At 44.5% G+C, this 26,611-nt stretch overlaps 1 protein-coding gene across 2 annotated transcripts in view; it reads right to left on the bottom strand.

Annotated features, from left to right (window-relative positions):
* The window catches only part of LOC139406116 (rho GTPase-activating protein 20-like), a 54,188-nt gene extending 32,171 nt beyond the window's left edge, over window positions 1-22,017 (bottom strand). Inside the window, exons 1-2 of one of the 2 annotated variants that reach the window (XM_071148592.1) lie at window positions 21,895-22,017; window positions 4,103-4,185 (exon numbers count right to left, since the gene is read on the bottom strand). In XM_071148592.1, the coding sequence (XP_071004693.1) occupies window positions 4,103-4,185; window positions 21,895-21,978 (167 nt within the window). In that variant the 5' untranslated portion in view covers window positions 21,979-22,017. Of the gene's footprint in view, window positions 1-4,102; window positions 4,189-6,803; window positions 6,981-21,894 lie in introns of those variants that run through there. The other variant, XM_071148591.1, reaches the window with a different exon arrangement.
* Between the last annotated feature and the right edge of the window lie 4,594 nt (window positions 22,018-26,611).

Genomic DNA, 26,611 nt, shown 5'->3' with positions numbered 1-26,611 from the left:
AAGATGTCACAACTGACAATTGGATTTATAATCCAAACTTTAGCTGATCAAGAGAACTACACTCACTTTATCTCTTTTCCCATCCACCCAAGCTTTCTCAAATATACACACTCACACACCCACCCCTGCACACCTCTTCTATTCACAATCTGTTCCCTTATCTAACATGAGTCATCCAGTGTATCCAGTGAGATGGAGTGGACCCCTGTAGTAGGGGAGATGGAGTGGACCCCTGAAGTATGGGAGATGGAGTGGACCCCTGAAGTATGGGAGATGGAGTGGACCCCTGTAGTAGGGGAGATGGAGTGGACCCCTGAAGTATGGGAGATGGAGTGGACCCCTGAAGTATGGGAGATGGAGTGGACCCCTGAAGTATGGGAGATGGAGTGGACCCCTGAAGTATGGGAGATGGAGTGGACCCCTGTAGTAGGGGAGATGGAGTGGACCCCTGTAGTAGCGGAGATGGAGTGGACCCCTGTAGTAGGGGAGATGGAGTGGACCCCTGAAGTATGGGAGATGGAGTGGACCCCTGTAGTAGGGGAGATGGAGTGGACCCCTGTAGTAGGGGAGATGGAGTGGACCCCTGTAGCTGGCGAGATGCAGTGGACCCCTGTAGCAGATGAGATGGAGTGGACCCCTGTAGCTGGCGAGATGCAGTGGACCCCTGTATCAGACGAGATGGAGTGGACCCCTGTAGCAGGGGAGATGGAGTGGACCCCTGTAGTAGGGGAGATGGAGTGGACCCCTGAAGTATGGGAGATGGAGTGGACCCCTGAAGTATGGGAGATGGAGTGGACCCCTGTAGTAGGGGAGATGGAGTGGACCCCTGAAGTATGGGAGATGGAGTGGACCCCTGAAGTATGGGAGATGGAGTGGACCCCTGTAGTAGGGGAGATGGAGTGGACCCCTGAAGTATGGGAGATGGAGTGGACCCCTGTAGTAGGGGAGATGGAGTGGACCCCTGAAGTATGGGAGATGGAGTGGACCCCTGAAGTATGGGAGATGGAGTGGACCCCTGTAGTAGGGGAGATGGAGTGGACCCCTGTAGTAGGGGAGATGGAGTGGACCCCTGAAGTAGGGGAGATGGAGTGGACCCCTGTAGTATGGGAGATGGAGTGGACCCCTGAAGTATGGGAGATGGAGTGGACCCCTGTAGTAGGGGAGATGGAGTGGACCCCTGAAGCATGGGAGATGGAGTGGACCCCTGAAGTATGGGAGATGGAGTGGACCCCTGTATTAGGGGAGATGGAGTGGACCCCTTTAGTAGGGGAGATGGAGTGGACCCCTGAAGTAGGGGAGATGGAGTGGACCCCTGTAGTATGGGAGATGGAGTGGACCCCTGAAGTATGGGAGATGGAGTGGACCCCTGTAGTAGGGGAGATGGAGTGGACCCCTGAAGCATGGGAGATGGAGTGGACCCCTGAAGTATGGGAGATGGAGTGGACCCCTGAAGTATGGGAGATGGAGTGGACCCCTGTAGTAGGGGAGATGGAGTGGACCCCTGTAGTAGGGGAGATGGAGTGGACCCCTGTAGTAGGGGAGATGGAGTGGACCCCTGAAGTATGGGAGATGGAGTGGACCCCTGAAGTATGGGAGATGGAGTGGACCCCTGTAGTAGGGGAGATGGAGTGGACCCCTGTAGTAGCGGAGATGGAGTGGACCCCTGTAGTAGGGGAGATGGAGTGGACCCCTGAAGTAGGGGAGATGGAGTGGACCCCTGTAGTAGGGGAGATGGAGTGGACTCCTGTAGTAGGGGAGATGGAGTGGACCCCTGTAGTAGGGGAGATGGAGTGGACCCCTGAAGTATGGGAGATGGAGTGGACCCCTGTAGTAGGGGAGATGGAGTGGACCCCTGAAGTATGGGAGATGGAGTGGACCCCTGTAGTAGGGGAGATGGAGTGGACCCCTGAAGTATGGGAGATGGAGTGGACCCCTGTAGTAGGGGAGATGGAGTGGACCCCTGTAGTAGGGGAGATGGAGTGGACCCCTGAAGTATGGGAGATGGAGTGGACCCCTGAAGTATGGGAGATGGAGTGGACCCCTGTAGCAGGGGAGATGGAGTGGACCCCTGAAGTATGGGAGATGGAGTGGACCCCTGTAGCAGGGGAGATGGAGTGGACCCCTGAAGTATGGGAGATGGAGTGGACCAATGTAGCAGGGGAGATGGAGTGGACCCCTGTAGTATGGGAGATGGAGTGGACCGCTGTAGCAGGGGAGATGGAGTGGACCCCTGTAGCTGGCGAGATGCAGTGGACCCCTGTAGCAGATGAGATGGAGTGGACCCCTGTAGCTGGCGAGATGCAGTGGACCCCTGTATCAGACGAGATGGAGTGGACCCCTGTATAGCAGGGGAGATGGAGTGGACCCCTGTAGTTGGGGAGATGGAGTGGACCCCTGAAGTATGGGACATGGAGTGGACCCATGTAGTAGGGGAGATGGAGTGGACCCCTGAAGTATGGGAGATGGAGTGGACCCCTGTAGTAGGGGAGATGGAGTGGACCCCTGAAGTATGGGAGATGGAGTGGACCCCTGAAGTATGGGAGATGGAGTGGACCCCTGTAGCAGGGGAGATGGAGTGGACCCCTGAAGTATGGGAGATGGAGTGGACCCCTGTAGTAGGGGAGATGGAGTGGACCCCTGAAGTATGGGAGATGGAGTGGACCCCTGAAGTATGGGAGATGGAGTGGACCCATGTAGTAGGGGAGGGACATAAGGGCCTAAGCGAAAGGAAAGAGCGAAAGGACACACAGCAACTCTGGGCACACACACACATGCTAACACACACTCATTCACACACTCATTCACACACACACACACACACACACACACACACACACACACACACACACACTCACTCTATGGCAGACACACAGTACCTCCATCCAAGAGGGCAATGACCCATTAAAGCGTCAAAAATGTTCAGCTCAACACTCCTTAGTGGTCCAGTTTCACACTTAATATGCTCCAACTCAGCCTAAAATCACTGGGTAAGCAGTCAGCACTAGAACACACATAAACATGTCAAACAACAGCAGAACAAGGTTTCTCTAGCTTGTCTAACACTGGACAAATGTGTTTGTTTGACGTGTAAACATTTTCCTAGCAGTGCTGTAATTATAATTCAAGTCTCCTGGGGAACTACTGTAAATGATGTGTGGGGTGTTCAGTGTGACACATGCTGTTCTCTATTGATAAATCAAATTTATGAACACAGAGACTCACACGTGTGCACACACACCTCAATCTAAAGATATTAAAAACAAGTGAGCACACACACCTCAATCTAAAGATATTAAAAACACATGAGCACACACACCTCAATCTAAAGACATTAAAAACACGTGAGCACACACACCTCAATCTAAAGACATTAAAAACACGTGAGCACACACACCTCAATCTAAAGACATTAAAAACACATGAGCACACACACCTCAATCTAAAGACATTAAAAACACGTGAGCACACACACCTCAATCTAAAGACATTAAAAACACGTGAGCACACACACCTCAATCTAAAGACATTAAAACACATGAGCACACACACCTCAATCTAAAGACATTAAAAACATGTGAGCACACACACCTCAATCTAAAGACATTAAAAACATGTGAGCACACACACCTCAATCTAAAGACATTAAAAACATGTGAGCACACACACCTCAATCTAAAGACATTAAAAACACGTGAGCACACACACCTCCATCTAAAGATATTAAAAAACCTTTTGATGGCTGTACTTTAGAATCCCCTTGTCAGAACTAACAATGATGGATAGTGAAAAAGAGGCAATTCTCCCTCTGCATTGGCCTGCAGGGAATGTGCTTTCTCATAAGTCAGGCCAGTGCTGAAAGATGGAAATGATATCACTATGCCCTAGAAAGAGAATAAATCCCCTAGAGTGGATACCAGACCTACTTTCCCTTTCTAAGTCAAAAGTTGAGAGCGAACAATTTAGCTGAATCTGGAACAGTGGTTTTGTTCCTGACCATTTGGTCTGACTCCTGACCCTATGTATGGGCACTGTCTATAGAGACTAAATGTAGTGATAGGTAGCAGTTAGTTGAATAGAGGTATCTGACAAGCTGTTACTGTACCTGGACATGCTTCGTGATTTGGTAAGAGCTTTGCTGATGACCAGGGAGGGGGCGGACTGTCGTCGGTGGGCCAGGGTCTTCATCTGCTACGGAGAGAAAAGAGGGAGGGAGAGAATACTGTGTTCACTCCAGAATAGGCTAGAGTTCACATAGTTAGTGAGTCCAGAATAGGCTATATTTCACATAGTTAGTGAGTCATTATTCATATAGTCCACTGTAAGTTCTGCCCTGAAAGTTCTGCCCTGCCCTGAGCAAGGCAGTTAACTCACTGTTCCCTGGGCGCCGAAGACATGGATGTCGATTAAGGCAGCACCTCTATGATTCAGAGGAAGTTGGCTAGATGTCCTTTAGGTGGTGGACCATTCCTGATACACACGGGAAACTGTTGAGTGTGAAAAACCCAGCAGCGTTGCAGTTCTTGACAGAAGGCATCATAGCTTTCATCTTGATTCACCTGGTCAGTATTGTCATGGAAAAAGGTGTTCTTCATGTTTTGTACAATAAGGTTGGCTTAACAACCTCTTTTCAACGTCCCCTTGAAGTCCGCAAATTCTCTGTTTTACCCTATGATTTCTCACCACATCATTTCACATCGTAAACCTAATCACTATGGAACAAGGTTTAACTCTCAAAGTAGCTTGGTCAGGCTGGCAACCATATTATAGCATTGCACAACATGTTACATGATGCTACATGAAGAGCTGCAGTTTAGCGGTTAGTTTTACAATTCTTAGACGATGCCATTGCAATGCAGTGGCTAAGCTCAATGAATCGATATCAATAAAGCCGTCAGCATTCGTGGATCATAATATTTGATTGATTCACCAAGTGAACTCAATCATGAGGACAAGCTGTATGTGTATGTCCTTTTTTCATTGGTTGCACGCATTAGAGGGCATTAGGGATAAACTGAGAACTTCCCTCAAAAAATGTTTGTTATCAGAGAACAGTTTGACTTGATTCTTCCTACTACAGATGTAGGATCTTAATTCGAGTCAGTTTGCTACAGCAGTAAAATAATCCTGCAGCAACAAGAAATGTGAATTATTATGTGGATTATAATTAATGCCGATTTTTGTTGGGATTGACACATTTTTTCCAAGTGGAAATGACCAACTTCCGAAGCCTTTTTAAACCTCAAATATACTACAAATTGAAAATGTCCTGTACTAGAGCAGGGTTCCCCAACTGGTGGCCCGAGTACCAAATGTGGTAATTTATGTTCCAGCCCCCGAACTAGAGATTGATATTTGTATATGACAGAAAATGCATATTGAGTGTGTCAATCATCCCACTGGGCACACACTGTTTGAATCAACATTGTTTCCAAGTAATTTCAATGCAATTATATTGAACCAACGGTGGAATAGACATTGAATTCACTTCTGTGCCCAGTGGGATGTGACTTTCAAAGACCACTTCCAATTAGCTCAACGACTTGCTTCTTTGCACTCCAGTAAAACTATTGTAAAGGCAAGCTTACCACTGACCTCGTACCTTCAAAGTGCAGTTACATATTCCAAACAGGAGTAGAATGGAGGCGCTGTTAACTATAACTTAATTTCATTGAATAATTGTTGTTGGCTCAGAATGTATTATCAGCAATAGTAAGGCAACGCGTTTATTGACATAGCATACTATACTACAAATGTGTTAGGATTGTAGGGAAATAAGTGTACATACAACGCCGCTGAGTAGCTGTGTTGAACATCGTGATATTTGCACTGAAACTGAAGCTATGTTGCAAGTCTAAAGCAATATCTATTTCATGAATTACGTGAATGATTTATGCAAATTAACATTAACAACTAAATGAGATTGTATGCTGAGTGGGGCGACGGATGGGTCAGACAGTAGGTAAATCCATTGACTCTGCTCCCAGTGCGCACGTACTGTAGCCGCTCAAGCACAGCGTGACTGTTGTCTGTCTGGTGACTTGTGATCTGAGAGCAGATTATCAGCATGTTGCATAGTTTATTTGCTTTCATAGTTAATTTGCTTCCATATTTTAAACATTACCAATATGTATCTCATCAAACTTTGAGTAGGAGACTCACTCGAATATATATATTTTTTAAATGGATGTGAAACATTCTGCCGAATATGCTATCTTAATATTTTTTATCTAGGTATATGCAGTAGGTGGCAAGGCGTAATTTTACACATGCATTTCCACAAACTGAATAACATTTAGCCGAATCAATTTTAAATACGCCTGCATTAACTTTTTTTTTCTTAGAACGCATTAGTAACCATAATATAATTATCCAGCAGCTGTCTGATATTATGAAATACACAAAAAAGAAACACTAGTAAGTATGAAATAATATTAAAGGTTAAAGCGCAGGAATCCATCCCTCAAATCAAGTGGCACAAAGAGAAGCCCCAGACTGAACAAGCTGGAAATGTAGATGATAACATACCCTCAGCTTCAAATATGACCAGTAACACTCAATAGCATCTGTGAATAATGCACACAACCTCAATTAGGCTGGAAGCCAAATTATCCTATCAATTCCCATTTAGCCTATACTCTGCCAACAATACAACTGCATGGCATGCTACCTGGCGATAGACGATATAGAGCAAGTAGAAAACCCAATGACAAACCCAAAAGAAGACCAATACTATCCCCCCACTTCATAATGGCACAATAATACGTTATAATGCAAATTTTAAAAATCCACAATTCTCTAGTTACCTTTTTGCTGTCTGGTAGCGCGCAGAACTTGCTTTTCCCTGTCAAAGAGCCAGATCTATTCTGTCCGATAGTTCCCTGCTGGGGAGACATGGTTTCCATCAAGGCTACTACAGTAGATCGACACCGAGTCTGCTGCCTGCTGCCTCAGACCACAGCGCACGTATTCCTATTCCCATTGCATCCAAAATTATCCAGCGACAGGACCAAACGAAGAAGACAAACCGGTGGGAAATCCCCCATTCACGCCAATAGAATGGATAAAAAGGAAACAAAACGCGTTAAATAAACCTGGACTGAGTTCTTTACTGAGGGCTCACAGAACGCACTGATAGACAATCCTCTCTCGTCCCTGTCAACATTCGGTTTGAAGCGCAGTAGTTGTCTCAGCTCAAACCCAGGGGTGCATTCATTTCATCGATTCAGTTGCAAAACGTTTTGCAACAGAAACAGTTTACTTCAAACGGAAAACGTTTTGAAACTAAACGAGAGTTTCAATTGGACAAATTCAGATACGTCCCTTTGGCTCTTTCGTTTGGTTCTTAAACGGTAAACGACTTCCATTGCAAGACGTAATGAATACACCCCATGTGTAAATGTGCCTCTACAGCCTGAGCTGAAGGAGGTCCTAGCTCCGCTGGGTTCCTAACCTGAAAATTAGCACTAATTGAGGTGGAAACAGCTCTAGCTCAGGAATCACATGAAAACAGTTTGCAGACCAGGTGAATGAATGTACTCTGCATGCCAAAAATAACATGAATAATGTTTAAAAAATCCAACGCATGATTTTTCTCCATAGCCATGAAACAGTCCACCCCACTGTATGCACACCCAACAAATCCAACGCATGATTTTTCTCCATAGCCATGAAATATAGCATATTCGGCAGAATTCATTACGTCTTGCAATTGAAATCGTTTACCGTTTAAGAACCAAACGAAAAAGCCAAAGGGACGTATCTGAATTTGTCCAATAGAAACTCTCGTTTTAGTTTCAAAACGTTTTCCGTTTGAAGTAAACTGTTTCTGTTGCAAAACGTTTTGCAACTGAATCAACGAAATGAATGCAACCCTGAGTTTGAGCCGAGACAACTACTGCGCTTCAAACCGAATGTTGACAGGGACGAGAGAGGATTGTCTATCAGTGTGAATGTGTGAATATACACTACTGTTCAAAAGTTTGGGGTCACTTAGAAATGTCAGTGTTTTTTTATAGAAAAACACATTTTTTTATCCATTAAAATAACATCAAATTGATCAGAAATACAGTGTAGACATGTTGTAAATGACTATTGTAGACCTCTTCACCCACCTCCTTACTATCAAGTTGATGGTACAGAATTGGGTCATAACTTTGACACACACACACACACACACACACACACACACACACACACACACACACACACACACACACACACACACACACACACACACACACACACACACACACACACACACACACACACACACACACACACACACACACTTCTCAGAGAGGGGAGAAAGGAAAGGAAAGGAGAGGAGCGGTGAGGTTGGCCTTGCTGATAGACTGGAGGTGACTAAAGGTTTAGAGGTGGTGGTTGAGGGTTTGGGCAGAGAGGAGACGCTGGGGTCCGACAGACAGACAGCATCCACTTTGGGAATGGGAATCCTCCACTCTGGGAAGCTCTTAATGCCTGTCTCAGTCCCAAAAATTAGGAAATGTTTCCCTTAATCATTCCTAGTCTGAATCCCCAGTGACAAACACCGGGAAGAAAATGAAAGGCGGAAATTTCAACATTACTCTGCCACAGTCGCTACGCCTCTCTTGGTCTCTTTAGGTTTCTCAAAACATTAGTCATGGGAGATTTGGAAGAGAGAGTTGTAGAGACAGACAGAGAGTGAAATTGAGAATTGAAAGACAGGGTTTGTGATTGAAGTGACCATAGAGGTGGCAGAGATACACAAAGAGACAACTATGGGCTACCATGGGTTAGCCTCTTATCGACAGAATCTATAGAGAGACCTACAGAGAGACGGACAGATAGAGGGACACGGGCAGGCAGTCTAACCGACAGTATTGGACAGAGGGATAGAGGGACAGACAGTAAGAAACCCAGGGACAGTCAGACGGTCTTAGCCTGTCTGCCTTTCACATCTGCTCTCCTGTGGACACACACACACGCCCCTCCCCCAGCTAATCTGATTAACTAAACTACCCAGAGAGCTGACTACCCTAATAGCTGACTTGTTAGTAGAGAGCATCGATGTATGTGTGTGTGTGTACATGAGTGACCAGAGAGGACCGGTTTAAGTTGTCCCCTAGGGGTGGAATGGTTTTGGTTTAACAGAGGGCTCAAACTGGTGTTAGAGAGGAGATGGATGAGCTGAACATGTTCATAAGACCCAGGACCCATTGTGCATGTGATGATTTAGTTGACTAAATGTGAGCCAGAGGGTCCTATGTTTACTGTAAGAGAGTAGCCTTTGAGCCACAGAGTGGAATTAACCAATTCATGAGGTAATGGAATAATTGGTTTTGGGACATTTTTAGGCTTGAGCAGGGTAGGAAGTAAATGGGTTGGGATGCACTGGAAAGTTCAGGAAATGCTCTCTAAATTGCTATTGCTACATAAAACAAAGCTGTCGCCCTACATATCTGTCCTGGCATGTCACTGACAGCAGAGCAACTGCAAAGGTTTTCCTCCAGCCAGTTATGCATGACCACACTTGCTCTCTGTCAGGACAGTCCAGCAAGTAGCCAACAAAGGCAGGCTAATGTTGACCGTTTAAAAGAAGGAGGATAGTGGAGGAAAGTGTTTATGTGTGGCAGGCTGGTTTATCACTGGCAATGGCTTTGTTAGTCAGCGCTAATGTTTACACTGTGAGAGCCGCGCTGTGTATGTGTGTGTTTGAGCTGCTATCAGCGCCAGGGACCTCTTATCGTCCTCTCAGGGGTTAAGGGTCAAGGGTCAAGCCCTGCATTCCAGAAGGGGTCAGAATCATTAGATGAAGGTCACCACTGACTTCATCCAGAGGACAGATGGTGGAAGGTTTGGTGAGGTGGTCATTAGGATGAGTGGTTGGCTGAATGCATCCATAATTTTTGGTAAACGTATGCCAGGGTTAGTTAACTAACAAACTTTATTCTAACTGAATGAGTGAAGACCATGACTAGTTAATTAGTTGAATCAGTTGTGTTATAGCTGGGCTGGAACAAAAGCCTGCACATACTATGGATACAGTATATCTAAGTGAACGTTACATATAGCTACATATCACACTGCCTTGGTTGCCCCACAGTGATTGCCAAGTCCACAACCTCCTCCATAGGTTGAAAGGTCACCAGAGGTCAGATTAGCATCCGGCAAGTACAGGGTTGCGTTCAGTACAACAGAACTTGGTGCAACGTTGAATTGAATGGAAATGGTAGTGTACTGAACGACCAGTTGAAAAACATGATTTTGGTGGCCCAAAACGCAGTTACCATATGGTGGGCAGCATGACTTTTTCCAATTATTTCCAATGGTCATACCCATCTTGATCAGGCTACATACACCACACCCACCAAACGGGATTAAACACACCTCAAAGGCTGTTAAAGAACAGTGCGCACCATTCGTTCAGTACAAACCGTCACCCGACATAGCAAACGTTGAAGCGAACTGAACGCACCCCAGGATACAGAAGTCATGTGACCTGTTAGAGGAAGGTTCAGAGGGGTCAAAAATCCTGTTGCAAATGGTTGAGGTTGTGTTACAAAATTACCTCATCTGTGAGAGTTATGTGAACGGAACTGACTTACAGTGGGGAGAACAAGTATTTGATACCTTGCCGATTTTGCAGGTTTTCCTACTTACAAAGCATGTAGAGGTCTGTAATCCAGAAAATCACACTGTATGATTTTTAAGTAATTAATTTGCATTTTATTGCATGACATACGTATTTGATACATCAGAAAAGCAGAACTTAATATTTGGTACAGAAACCTTTGTTTGCAATTACAGAGATCATATGTTTCCTGTAGTTCTTGACCAGGTTTGCACACACTGCAGCAGGGATTTTGGCCCACTCCTCCATACAGACCTTCTCCAGATCCTTCAGGTTTCAGGGCTGTCGCTGGGCAATACCAACTTTCAGCTCCCTCCAAAGATTTTCTATTGGGTTCAGGTCTGGAGATTGGCTAGGCCACTCCAGGACCTTGAGATGCTTCTTACGGAGCCACTCCTTAGTTGCCCTGGCTGTGTGTTTCGGGTCGTTGTCATGCTGGAAGACCCAGCCAGGACCCATCTTCAATGCTCTTACTGAGGGAATGAGGTTGTTGGCCAAGATCTCGCGATACATGGCCCCATCCATCCTCCCCTCAATACGGTGCAGTCGTCCTGTCCCCTTTGCAGAAAAGCATCCCCAAAGAATGATGTTTCCACCTGCATGCTTCACGGTTGGGATGGTGTTCTTGGGGTTGTACTCATCCTTCTTCTTCCTCCAAACACGGCGAGTGGAGTTTAGACCAGAAAGCTCTATTTTTGTCTCATCAGACGACATGACCTTCTCCCATTCCTCCTCTGGATCATCCAGATGGTCATTGGCAAACTTCAGACGGGCCTGGACATGCGCTGGCTTGAGCAGGGGGACCTTGCGTGCGCTGCAGGATTTTAATCCATGACGGCGTAGTGTGTTACTAATGGTTTTCTTTGAGACTGTGGTCCCAGCTCTCTTCAGGTCATTGTCGTTGTTCTGGGCTGATCCCTCACCTTCCTCATGATCATTGGTGCAGCAGGGTAGCCTAGTGGTTAGAGCATTGGACTAGTAACCGGAAGGTTGAAAGTTCAAATCCCCGAGCTGACAAAGTACAAATCTGTCGTTCTGCCCCTGAACAGGCAGTTAACCCACTGTTCCTAGGCCGTCATTGAAAATAAGATTTTGTTCTTAACTGACTTGCCTAGTTAAATAAATATTTAAAAAATTGATGCCCCACGAGGTGAGATGTAGCATGGAACCCCAGACCGAGGGTGATTGACCGTCATCTTGAACTTCTTCCATTTTCTAATAATTGCGCCAACAGTTGTTGCCTTCTCACCAAGCTGCTTGCCTATTGTCCTGTAGCCCATCCCAGCCTTGTGCAGGTCTACAATTTTATCCCTGATGTCCTTAAACAGCTCTCTGCTCTTGGCCATTTTGGAGAGGTTGGAGTCTGTTTGATTGAGTGTGTGGACAGGTGTCAAACAGGTAGAGTTAATACAGGTAATGAGTGGAGAACAGGAGGGATTCTTAAAGAAAAACAAACAGGTCTGTGGGAGCCGGAATTCTTACTGATTACTAGGTGATCAAATACTTATGTCATGCAATAAAATGCAAATTAATTACTTAAAAATCATACAATGTGATTTTCTGGATTTTTGTTTTAGAATCCGTCTCTCACAGTTGAAGTGTACCTATAATAAAAATTACAGACCTCTACATGCTTTGTAAGTAGGAAAACCTGCGAAATCGGCAGTGTATCAAATACTTGTTCTCCCCACTGTATATGTACAGAACGAACATCCCTCAAAAACATATATTTAGGACATGTTTTGGCACGGTGCATAACTCTGCTGTGAAATCACTGGTAGAGGAATACATACAGCAGGCGACATGGTGCTATGTACAGGACAGGAGCAGAAAGAATCATGTTCAATTGTGAGGGAGCAGCTCTGAAGATTTGTAATTTTACGGGATTCCGTTCCGTTGTGGGTTTGTTAACCAGCAAGAGGAGAGGGAAGGCGTGGTTTGGTTGATATTAAAAGGCATGGTGTGTGTGTGTTTTAATGAGAGTGCAAAGCTAGCCTTGCCCATTGACTGTGCAGGGACAGAAATAAACTTGGATGCAGAATTACAGTGTTGAAGTTTTTCCATTTTCAATCCCAGAACCAACCCTCTCCAATGTAATTACGCATGCACGTATAAAACAAACGCACACACAAACACATGCACACACACACGCACACATACAGTACATACACACACACTTGGACAGAGGATCCTCTCAGTTCCTCAGCAATATTTGTAGACTGTTTATAACTTACAGAACTGAATATGTCTAAACATGCTTATCCTCTAATTATAGAGACACCACCCAATTAGCCCTTCACTAAGCCCTGCCCCCCTTGGTTACTGTTGCAACATTGTACAACATTTTCCCAGGGGGACCAATTCCCCATTCAACCACTGGCGAAATGCCCTCACAATGATCTCAAACTGTGTTTATAATACAAAATGAAATTAAACACAGATGACCCCTTGCTAATCAGGAAACTATTGGGTATGTTGTGGAGGACTATCATTACAATTGCACCCCTGGAACCTGGTAAACCGATGTCTGTAGTGTAGCTAAACACCGAATGTCTCTGAATTCACTGTCAGCATGCAGTCTATGCTATAACCACTTTTGGAGCTAACTAGTATCCTGATGTTGACAGCAGATGGGAGTTGTATTCATAACATTTCTAAATTAGCTAGCTAACATTCATTTTGAGAAAACAATTTATATTAAGTGGCTAGCTAGCTAGCCTTAGCAATGATTGGTGGTCAAATGAGACGGAGCTAGCTAACCAGCTGAGCTAGCAAACATATAACAAAAGTATAATTTTGGATTAGAAACTTACTCCATGAATTTAGGAATCGCAGAAGCAAGTACTCAAGTACTTAAAAAAAAGAAAACTCTGTTTGTATGCCACCTGTAAATAACAATACAACTGTTAAATAATGAGCCTAGTTGGTTTAGCCACATTAAAGACAGGAACCTTCCCACTATCCATGATTGGCTGAGATAATGGATGGGCTGGACATCCCGAGAGATGAGTTCGGATTGGTCTGCCATGTACCACGCTTCTGTCTATAACATTAGCTGCTCAGTATGGAAAGGTAATCCTTTCTAACTTGGCTATTTTGAAAGATATCACAAAGAACTACACAAGGTTTGTTAATGCTCTCCACTTTCTGGAGGACTGAGTTTTGATATCAGTGGAATGCCCGGTGCAAGCAGAGTATGATAGCAAAGGAGATGGAGAAAATTCTAGCATTTGTTGCAAATCATTCAGAGGGAGTCAAAAAGAGAACACATAGAAGAAGGCTGTTGTATAAAACACCTGTCTCAGTAAGGACAGACACCGGGTACGCCGGGGACAAGAAGCAGGTACAGGGAGTGAACATTTAATGAATAACGAAACAGAACAGCAACAGAATACGGGCAGCGTCTGGACAGGGGAAATGGAAACGACAACAATGCTGATACAGGGAACACACAGGGAAGCAGACAGAAATAGGGAAGGCAATCAACAAATTAAAGGAGTCCAGGTGAGTCCAATGATGTGCTGCTGCGTGTGATGGAGACCGGTGATGAAGCGCGGGTGAGCGTAACAATGGTGACAGGTGTGCGTAATGAAGGCAGTCTGGTGCCCTCGAGTACACCCCCTCTAGGGGCACCACCTGGCGTCCCCCCTGTGCGAGCCTGACGGACCGGCCGAGGCATGGGTGCTGGACAAACCAGCTGGGGCATAGAAGCCAGACGAATCGACAGAGGCGTGGGAGCCTGGCAAGCCGGCTCAAGCGTGGGAGCCTGACGATATGACTGAGGCATGGGAGCCTGATGGCCTGCTGAAGCATGACGTGGGGTGGGCGCCTGCCGAGCCCACCGAGGCAAGAAGACCCCACGAGCCAGCTAAGGTGTGGAAGTCCGACGAGCTGGCTGAGGCATCCCGGTTCCCTCGGCGATGGAAGCTTAAAGAGTGTGCGGGCCGTCTTGTTCATTACTAGCTATATGATATGGTCATTATTTGAACTGGCTAGCAAGCTAACAATATAGAAAATAACAAAAACATTGCTTAGAAAGTTGCTTTTAGTTGCCTGGTTTGCTAGATTGACATATACTAAATCAATTTTTAAACGGTTGGGTTTATTGGTGTTAAAATACACCAGTTGCACTATTTTAGACCACCAGGCTGCTGATGTCATGCGTTTTTGTGTTTATACTGTTTCATAACGACAATAACAAGTTTGATGTCGGACGACAATAGAATGTTCATGATGCCACTGCGACAACGGTCTACAGACATGTCGATAGACGTAGTATAAACCAACCTTTAGTCTTAAAATCTTTGTTTAGTACACTACCGTACTCACTCTGTATAGCAAATGGCCTCACATGTGAATCCTTAAAGAGATGGGTGGGGCTAAGGCTTAAGAGGGTGTGAACGATTCTGAATGAGTATAGCCAAAGAAGAGGTCTCCAGTAGGTGTACCAAAACATTCAAGGAACATTTTCTTAAAAGTGGGGTTACAAGTGAATCAACTTTCAAAGCAGAATTACTTTCCCATTGTTCCTCAATTGTAGGGTATGATATCCAATGTAAAAACATGATGTCACATTTTGCTACATAAGACCGAATCAAGCCAATCGGACACAAATTAACAGTAGGCTGAGAATAGTATGTGGGTCAATGCATTTACAAAGTCCATGAGTTTACAAAGAGAGGACAGAGGTTCAAAAACGTGATGTACTTGAGTGTTTGAAACAGACAAGAGTGTGTTGAGGGAGAAGAGTGGGTGACCGGCTTATGTGAGTCAGGATTTTCAGGAAGTGAAGATGACTCATGGTTTTCTTTCTCAAGTACTGTGGTGGCACGCTGCATGGTGACAGTCGAAACATGACATCTTTGTGATTTGCACTTCAACAGTGTTTTGATTTAGAAAAAAATCTAAAGACTTGCGTTTGCCATGGTAGACGTTATTTTCCAAACTTCTCAACTCACCCTAGCACTGTGCCCAACCGGCAAGCACTGTAATCAGTGAGTATCAGTAGGGTCAAAGGTTAGTAAATGCTCTTGAATGATGGATTGAAGGTTTGGCTCCAGAAAAGGAGCTTCTGCTACATCTACTGGGCAGACAGTGTGTCCACTCACTTGGAATGGAGAGGAGAATAACTCATGAGGTGGTGGTATCCTTTGTTTATCAGTTTAAAAAATATAGAGTGGGAATTTGAGATGAATTCACTCAGAGCAGCTTTGGAATGTGAATACAATATGTACATGTCTCTTTCTTTATGTTTACAATGTGTGAGTGTGTGCCCTTTGGTGCTGCAGATTCATTTTAGGGAGGTGTGAGCAGAGGGACTCTGATGATGGTCACACAAGGGACTAATGGACAGTTATATTTCTTAGTTATTATTGAACTGCACTCCCTTTCGCCCTCAGAGCAGCCTCAATTCAACTCTACAAGGTGTCGAAAAGTGTTCCACAAGAATGCTGGCCCATGTTGACTCCAATGCTTCTCACAGTTGTGTCAAGTTGGCTGGATGTCCTTTGGGTGGTAGACGATTCTTGATACACACAGGAAACTGTTCAGCGTGAAAAACCCAGCAGCGTTGCAGTTCTTGACACACTCAAACCGGTGCGCCTGGCACCTACCCTGTTCAAAGGCACTTAAATCTTTTGTCCTGCCCATTCACCCTCTGAATGGTACACATTCACAATCCATGTCTCAACTGTCTCAAGGCTTAAAAATCCTTCTTTAACCTGTCTCCTCCTCTTCATCTACACTGATTGAAGTGGATTTAAGAAATTACATCAATAAGGGATCATAGTTTTCACCTGTATTCACCTGGTCAGTCTATGTCATGGAAAGAGCAGGTATTCCTAATGTTTTGTACACTCAGTGTATTTCTTAGTGGGCCTCATGCCAAAAACACACCAACGCTTGCGCTTGCACGCACACACACACGCACGCACGCACACACACACGCACGCACGCACGCACGCACGCACGCACGCGCGCACACACACACACACACACACACACACACACACACACACACACACACCTAGGGAGAAGTTCTAAACATCAGTATTTTGTTGCCATAGAGGGAAACTGGTCCTGAGGAGAAATAATGGAATCCCATAACTAACCTTCACCTGCTAAAAATCTCTCTAATAATCAGGAGAATGCCCCTCTGTTTCTCTTTATATTCTCTTCCCTCCCTCCCTCATTCGTCTCTCTCTGCCTCCCTATCAACAGATGAGCCAGACTTGTGGAAAGCCGCTATCTTGCTCTCTGTTCTCATGTATTGATGATAAAGTGCAGCCGGTAGATAAACTTCACTGTGCTCAAATTCCTATCAGATCAAAGTGAACATATAGGAGACAAGAGACACAAATCTCATTGCAGAGGAGGGAGTTGATTAAGTTATTTATACCACCTACCTCTCACAACATTCAGTAGACATTAAAAGGCAGAAGAGAGAGGGAGATGAGAGAGGAGAAATGAACCAAATAAATGCCATTCTCTCTCTCTTTGGTGTGTGTTATCTTGTGTCTGACGGATGAAGGACAAGGGTTTGCTTTTTGCCCTAGTTCTCCCCAGAGACAGATATTGACTGTGCTTCTGCCCTGACAATATATGATATCTGTACATTTTCAACCTGCCTGTCAGTGCAAGAATTGGCCACAGGATTTATCAACAGTGTCAATCAGACGAGTAACAAGAAATCGAAAACCAAAATATATTAAACCATAGCACGGTACAGGTGTTATCTGTCAAATCAAAACACTGTGTTCTGTAACTGATGTAGGATCTTAATTTGATCACCCCTTTGCAAGGGAAACATTGTAGTGTATTTGAGCTTTAAAAAGGCTTCAGAAATGTGTAACTTCCACCATGAAATTTCAGACTTGATTTTCCCTTACAAAAATGTGCATTAATTATAATGCACATAATAATGAACATTTCTTGTAGCTGCAGGATTATTTTCCGGCTGTAGAAACATTTGCTAAAATTAAGATCCTATATCTGTTAGTTTTCAGAGATTAAACTGACACCATGACACAACACATGTTGATACAACGCAACGCACACTGCATGTACATATTCATTACTGTACAGTAATTCATTTTAGCATGCAAGCAAGCAAACATAAAACTATCAGCAGTATGGTTCAAATTCATTCATCATTAAACCGTTGAAGGAATTTGAAACCACTAGTGTTGTTGTCTTCTCTCTGGCTGGCTGCAGACTCTGAAACAAGATTTTCCCTCCCTCCCGGAAAATGTCCCTGTGTTCAATACAATCTCTCTCTATTTTCTCCTTCCAGCTGTCCTGTCGGTCATCCATCATCTGCCACATCGCAGAATAGAACAGTATAGCCAAATGGATGAATCAGATGCTCCATTGCTTTGTTGGGTGCTTGAAGGAAAACTTGATTTCTCTATTCTCTGCTCTATCGCTCTGAATTCTGCAAAAGTCCACATGAAAGCCAATTATCCTGTTTATATTTTTTTCAGGCACTGTGAATGGACAGCCTTCTATGCCTCCATGGTGGTTTCACACAGTGAGATTGGGTGAGGGCTTCAAACAGAATAATAAGAAAAAATAAAACATTGTGTTTTTACTACATTATTCCCAGCCAGGATTCCCTGGTGCAGAAACCACCGTGGCCCAACCAACCTAATGACCTAATTGCTTCACGGATGGCTTGGGAGGCGGAACAACCCAGAGAGCCCAACTCAAACCAGCCAATCTAATTGGCCATCTTGAAGCAGCTTGGCTCACAACATTCCAACTATGATGTGGAAATAATCCCACCAACATCGGCCGCAGAATAGTACTTCCAGAGAAACAGACATAGTAGACAGAACTGTGCGAGTTCTGGAAATCAAACCACAGGGACAAACATCCTACCTCTTTTCCTCATACTTCAGTGTCTAATTGTTCAATCTGATCTCTAGATCATGAATTTACTACTCTAGTTCTTTCTCCATTTCTCTAGTGGCTTGTATGTTAAAAGGTAGCCATGTTGACTCATGTTGTCTTTGACCAAAACAAACCCTGTTAACCCCTACCTACCCCCTTTACCCCCTACAAACCCCCCACGCTCTTTAATCCTCTCTGACCCAGGCGCTCATTCTGGGGGGTCGGCTAATTCTCCTTCATCTAATTGGGGGGGAGGGGGCTGTTTGCACCAAAGGTGAACAGTAGAGGGAGCTCCTCCCCTTTCTCGCCCTTCTCTCCCTCTCCGGCTTCTTGCCCTTCTCTCCCTCTACTCCCTCTCCTCAGAGTCCTCAAAGCTGTTGTCCAAAAGGGCGCCTAGGGCTGTTAGAGCCCATCTCATTATAAACTCTATTATCCCTCCATTCCTCCATCCCTCCTCCCTAAACTGAAAACATGGGGTCATTGAGACATAATCTTTCTTATTTGGTCTAATACCTTGCACTGGCACCCCGACGTCTAAGATCCGACCGCCTCAGCTTTCAGAGACAGATCAATTTGAGGGTTGTTATTAGCATCTACAGAACTGTACTTCCGTAAGTACATTTCTGGGAATAGGTGTGATTCTGAGAAAAGGTGTGCTGCGTAAAGATACAAAATGGCCATACATGAACAAATATTTGTTACAGTAGACTTATCAGTGTTAGCCACCTGTTGATTAGGCAACAAATTGACCCCCCTCTCCATACACTCTGCTTGCAGTATGTGCGCGCACATGTGTGTGTGTGTGAGATAATAGGGATGTGATGGGGACACAAACCTGATCATATCACTCCCTCTATGTACACAACAACTAACCACATTCCCCCTCACCAACCTAACTAGCTCACGCTATAGAGTCAAGGCACATGCATTAACACATGCAATCCACACGTACATTTACTCTATAGTAAATATTTACTCTAAATGTAAAACGCTTGGAAGACCTATAGCCAGAGGTTGGAACTGGTTCAGTGAACAGATCCAAAAATTGTAAAAGAACAAACATTTTCAAGGAAGAGAAATGAAACCTGAAACGAAAGTGATCCATACTGTTCTGGAACAGAAACATTATATTAAACGCATGGGAACCGCTTAATAATGTTATTTTATGTTCCAGGCATTTTTTATACCCTCACAATAAAACGCAACAAGGCGCCTATGCAAAGCCCTCACTCTGTCACTAAGAAACATATTCCAGTGTCTGCCTGCAAGATTATAATATTTGCCTGTGCGTGTGAGTGTTTAGGCTACCTGGCCCTTCCCCCTCTGGAGCATAGGCTACTGTACTGACGTTACAAGCGCGATTCAGAAAATAGGAAGAAAGATTTTTAATTAGCTAGAGAAGAATGGATATTGCTAGTTAAGGATACAATAGGCCTAGATATCCCATTTCACGTTGGATTTGTTAACTACAAGAAGGTAAGAAGTGTTTTTATTTCTGATGCTGCTATGCACACACAAGCTTGCTAGCCAGCTAGCTCAAAAGGACATTCAAAGTTCTTCCATAGAAGCTGCTCCTCCAAGGTATAACTCTGTGGACCTCAGATAATGTATGTAATATTAAGATGCCCAGCGCTTCAAGCCTCCTCCTCAACTCTCTCTCGCTTTCTCCCCACCCGTAAAATTTCAGCTGCATCTTGCAACAGTGGAACATAACAAAAAAAGAGTACTTCTGTTCAGAACAAAATGATTGGAAAATAATTTTGGTTCATACCCCTGCCTATAGCACATTCCTGCTTCACGCCCCCAAACTCTCCTGATCATTACTATACTGTAATAACTCATATGGAGTCAATATATAGTAATCCAAACAAAGACCTGGGCAGCAATTTTTTAAATCACAGACCTTATAGGTCTCTCATGTTTCATTACCAGCATTCCACCGCATTCTGCTCACTGCTATACCAAGCACATGTGATGGACACACACACACACACACGCACACACACACACACACACACACACACACACACACACACACACACACACACACACACACACACACACACACACACACACACACACACACACGCATGCATGCATGCACACACTCCTAACTTGCTGCTAACATGCTCACACGAAGGCACCTGATGCTCTACTGTAACCCTGTGAACTACCTTCAGAAAGACAGTCACAGTCATGGGACTCTGTACTGGTGCCAGATCGGTCACACAGGTCAAATAAATATAGTCATATACACTGAGTGTAAAAAACATTAAGAAACACCTGCTCTTTCCATGACATTGACCAGGTGAAAGCTATGACTCCTTATTGATATCACCCATTAAATCTACTTCAATCAGTGTAGATGAAAGGGAGGAGGCAGGTTAAAGAAGAGTTTTTGAGCCTTGAGACAGTTGAGACATAGACATGGATTGTGTATGTGTGCCATTCAGAGGGTGGTGAATGGGCAAGACAATTATATTTAAGTGTCTTTGAATGGGGTATGGTTTGAGTGTGTCAATAATTTATACACTGCTGGGTTTTCATGCTTAACAGTTTCCTGTATCAAGAATGGTCCACCACCCAAAGGACATCTAGCCAACTTGACAACTGTGGGAAGCATTGGCGTCAACATGGGCCAGCATCCCTTGTAGAGTCCATGCCCCAACGAATTGAGGCTCTTCTGATGACAAAGGGGGGTGCATCTCAATATTAAGGTGTTCCTAATGTTTTGTACACTCAGTGTATATGACAAGGTCACATATTATCACAAGGAACACTAACCCACATATTAGAGCATATGGCAAAGTGATATTTCTGAATATTCATCGAGACTAACATGATGTCATGAATGATCAAGTCTCTATATTGAATTTTATTTGTTTGGATTATTTGACCACTTTAGAGATTTCAGTTGAGAATCATTAGAGGTAGAAGATAGCCATAGCTGTCTATCCGAAATGTACAATGTACTTCACACGATAACTATATTAACCCAAAAGGAAAACTACAAATTCCACAGCTAGTGAGCAAGACTTGATCAACAGGTGTCGCTCACTCACTCACAGGGGCAGACTGGGACCAGAAATCGCGTCTGGCATTTCTAACACGCAGACAATTTTTTTCCTTGAGGCCTCCATTATTAACCTGATAATGCTAATTTAGTGCACATATTTTTTGTTAGACAGGCCCACTAAGCTAAAAATGGACCAGCCCAGTCTGCCCCTGCCCCTGCTCAAGCTTCATCGAAAAACAAACACATGCCTGAGCCCACATTGCCAAGGCCCAGTGTAGAATTATATCCTAGTACAAAACATGAATAAGTGTGCCATGTGGGTAGAAAAGACAAAACATTAATAAGGTAAGATAAGGTAGTGTGATTTTTCACTCACTTTCACCTGGTAGAACTCTACACAGCTCCCAGACCTGTCCCTCTTGTGGTCTTCAAGATTGCCGTCTCCAAGTAAGAGCTCCATGTCTAACTTCTTCTGTACATCTCCTCTCGACTTATCTCTGAGTGTCTGTGTGTGTAGACACAGGTTCAGTCACAGGTAAGTTGAGATTCAGCAAGTTTGAGATTTAGTTGGTCTAACTTGATTTCTGTATTCCTTCCTTCTCTCTTCTTCCTCTTCTTCTCTTTTTCACCTATCACCTCTCTCCCTCCCTCTCTCTGTCTCTCTCTCAGGCGTGGACTACCCACACATTCACATCAACAACTGTCTGGGTGTGTGTGCTGCCTCAGGTCCTGGTAGCAAGCAGATAGAGAGGATATCTGAAGCTGAGCCCTATTACTTAGAGTCCTTCATTAGTAGATGGAGAGAGCATGGCTACTCTAACCAATGCTCCACTCTTTGGCCTGCTTGGCTGTCTCCAGGCTGCTCCATGCACGTTATCCCGTCCAGAGTAGCCCCACCGTGGGAGGGTGAGTCAGGCAGTGTGCTGCGCTGTCCAGGCTAGCTCTGTCTGTCCCTCCCAGCTCAGCATTCTGTTAGGTGGAAGATCTGCTCACACAGGTCGGAGGAGGGGATAGGGGAGGGGCACAGGTGGTAAGGGGTGGGGTTTGTGGCACCCTCCAGGCATATTTAAAAAAGGAGGGAAGCAGCGAGCACATTTTTGCAAATCCCCAACACCCCCCGCTCTCTGCCACCCCTGCCTTTAGTTCACTCTTAACAGATTACCCTCTATCTCCAAATTCCACACGTTACTCTTCTCCACCTCTGGGCCATTTCTCATACAACTCCTCTATAGCCAGTCAACTCTTCAATCACTCATCTCGCCTCTCCGTGTCCTCTATTCCTATCTCAACCTCCTCCCGTTTATACCTGGACGTGAGAGAGATCAGGGAGAGGAGAGGGGAGGAGATGGAGAGGTAGAAGAGATGGGAAGGGAGATAAACTGATGGCTAAAGCCTGAGGTCAGAATAACAAACGGTGACTTGTCTGTCAGTGTCACTCAGGGCTGCTCCCTGTTGTTGGGCTCCTTCACACCCAACACTGATTCAATACCCATTCAAATTCAAATAAATACATGTCATTGTTTTGTCCCAAGAAGCACAAAATGCCAATGTAAGTGAAGACAGGCAGTATTTGTCTTCTGCTTTGGCACTGTCCACTCTTTTATGCAAGTCACACGTGCTTGACTGAGAGTATGTGATTGTGTCTGTTTATTTGTCTGTCAGGCATTATGTTTATGTGTATGTATGTGTGTGTGTGTGTGTGTGTGTCTCCATGTACTGTATGTGCATTGTGCGTGTGTTTACATACATGTTCAGTACTATACAATTCAGAATGGTGCAATGTCTCATGGAACAGGTGCCAGGTTGGACAGCCAGTCTGCTGGCACAGGAACAGGGTAATAAAACACATCCTGTGTCTGGAAACCTGTCTGTCAGCAGGGAAGATTAGGGGATCCCACCGGTGCCTGCCTGCCACCAACACAATGTCAGACTGACAGCCATGGTTACGGAGGTTTAGTGTGGAAACCAATACACACAGAGGTGCATCCCTGTAGAGTGCAGACTCTCTCTCCCTCCTTAACCTCTCTCCTTACCCCTTCTCTCCCTCCTTTGCTCTGCACCCACCTGTGCGTGCCTCCAGTAAGAGGCTTGTGGAGACGTTTCAGTGAAAAATAGAGGATTAGCTACCACCACTCAGCCAGAGACATTTAGAATGGCTTCAGTCTCATTCACAGGATAAAGCAAATCATCCTGGAGAAACTAAACTAAACAAAACCAAAACAGTGAAAGAATAATCCTGGAGGGCTAATAAGGACTAAGCTGGAAGAAGAAAACGTGCACACTTTATGCAAACCTGTGTGTGAGATGTGTTGAGAGAACGAGGCTGGCTCTATATATAATTCTGTCACACAATAGAGATATTTATGATAGCAGACTTTTGTTAGTGTGTTGTCATGATGCAAACATACACACTGACATTACTTTATACGGTGATGAAGCCAAGGATTCTAACCCTAGAGCCAAGGTCCCCCTGACAACACTGCACAATGAACATGGACGGAAGGTTTGCCAAGACCATCTGAGTATCTGATATTCACTGTTCATAACGTTTCTCAATACGGAATCGTACATTTGAAATTAAGCTAGTAAAAATAACAGATCACTTGGCCTTAACCAGTCGGTCTTTCTAGGAGTAATCCTATTTCTGAGAGAGTTGCAAGAGAAAAGATCTGTGCTGGTAAAGAAGGCCATATTTTGATGACATTTGACTGCTCTGTGTATACTGTGTTGATTAAGTAATGTACCATTACTATAAACAAACTCTTATCACAACATGCATATGTTTACGTTCTCCAATTTCAATGGTTCATGAAAGCAATGTGAGTGTGTATGTAAGAATTACACTCCTATCAGCACACTAAGAGGCAAATGTAACTGTTTGTGTAGTATAGTCATTTATTATGATGGGGATTTTCTCTGCCTTAAGTTTGGACAGAGATTCACTACATGCATGAAATTATGCCTAAAAACTATCCTTACACACACAAATACATGCATCTTTTCTCTCTCATATGCATTGCACAAGTGTTGGTGCATTTACCAACCCAGTATCACAGATTATTGTGAAATAGACATAAATTGCTTATTGGAATTTTGTGACAGGCACACCAAAAAGTATATTTTTTTTGTGTGCAGTACACAATTATGTTTTCAGTTTATTTCAATCACAAATAAAGACTGTATGTTACTTAACACAGAAACGATAGGAGGGAGATTGGGTGGGCATGTAATACGATAGGAGGGAGGTTGGGGGGGCATGTAATGCGATAGGCGGGAGGTTGGGGGGGCAGGTAATGCGATAGGAGGGAGGTTGGGGGGGCATGTAATGCGATAGGAGGGAGGTTGGGGGGGCAGGTAATGCGATAGGAGGGAGGTTGGGGGGGCATGTAATGCGATAGGAGGGAGGTTGGGGGGGCATGTAATGCGATAGGAGGGAGGTTGGGGGGGCATGTAATGCGATAGGAGGGAGGTTGGGTGGGCATGTAATGCGATAGGAGGAGAGGTTGGGGAGGCATGTAATGCGATAGGAGGGAGGTTGGGGGGGCATGTAATGCGATAGGAGGGAGGTTGGGTGGGCATGTAATGCGATAGGAGGGAGGTTGGGTGGGCAGGTAATGCGATAGGAGGGAGGTTGGGGGGGCATGTAATGCGATAGGAGGGAGGTTGGATGGGCATGTAATGCGATAGGGGGGAGGTTGGGTGGGCATGTCATGCGATAGGAGGGAGGTTGGGTGGGCGTATAACTCGAAAGTATAGCAACCTAAAGGTTGTGTGTTTGAATCTCACCACGGATAACTTTAGCATTGTCGCTAATTAGCTACTTTGCAACTACTTACTACTTTTGAGCTAACCCTGACCATTTAACCTGTGCCTGTCACAAATTTTGAATAAGTAATTTGTGTCTATTTCACAATAAGCTGTGATACTGTGTTGGCATTTACACAACATGCTGATGTGGAGATTTACTTCCAGCTAAACAGTCTTATCATCTAGCAGCAGCAGCATTCTCTCACATCACATTTTAAACAACCACCTTTGCTTCAGTTTTTTTTCCACTAATGGGATCATGGCCCATTGAAGCTTCATTAATCCCTAGCAGCCACCTGACAAGTCGTGCTAACAATGAGTTTAAAGGGAGTGGGAAAGAATACATCTAATTAGGCATCTGTCTGTCTAGGCCACCCACGGCCCACAGTCACCCCACCACACCGTGTTTTGATTTAAAACTCTTCATGATATTCTCATTATTTTCCCGCAGGAGAACTAGGCCATTAGATAGAGCATGTTCTCAGACCACGGGGTGGTTGTTAGTGTAGCACTAGGCTAGCCGACCTGATTAGCACATCAGGAGACAGGCAGGCAGGGTTCCAAAGGGTCATCCAGTAAGCTATGCGTTCAATCAGTTGGTTATGCTATAGAACTGTAGTGGGGTTATGAGATGTTTATGTAGCTACAAGAGGAACTATGTTTCTAGAGGTACTATGTTTCTAGAGATTGATTAAAGAACAAGTACACTGAACAGTTGTCTATATGCAGAGATGGGTTGACAATACCTTATGATTCAGGGCTAGACTGTAAAAAAAGATAGAGACACAGCTTTTGGTTAAGCTAGTGACTTACAAAAAATAACAAAACATAACAATTCTTAAAGGAGAAGTTTACCCAAAATCCAGAAACTCCCAAGTGATTACATACATTGGAGAGAGCCTGGCATTACATTGAAACTAGTTCAGTGCAGTTCGCCCTCTCCCCCTCTCTCTCCCGGGATTTCAGAACTGAGACAGATGCAAAAATGGGTCATGTGACCTGCTACCTTTCTGGATGCAGGCCTCACTCTGCTCCATTGTCAGTGAATGCATGATTTACAAATCCGTGAGCTGTGGACAAATTCATTGTTTTATGGAAAGCATACAGCCAAACTAGCTATTTTTGTCAAAATTACTATCAGTTTTGAGTCAGGAGGTGTGTACTTTTCAATCAAAAACATTGCTTTATATCATTATTTTATGTAGCTGACACAGCAGTGGAGATGAGTAGATGCGCATGTGTGCCGTTGTGGGGGAAACCCTGATCACAGCTTTATTTGGTGGGAG

The sequence above is a fragment of the Oncorhynchus clarkii genome, chromosome 3 (assembly GCF_045791955.1).
Source record: "Oncorhynchus clarkii lewisi isolate Uvic-CL-2024 chromosome 3, UVic_Ocla_1.0, whole genome shotgun sequence".
Classification (NCBI taxonomy): domain Eukaryota; kingdom Metazoa; phylum Chordata; class Actinopteri; order Salmoniformes; family Salmonidae; genus Oncorhynchus; species Oncorhynchus clarkii.
The sequence above is the reverse complement of the archived record's forward strand: the minus strand, read 5'-3'. Positions and strand labels throughout refer to the sequence as shown.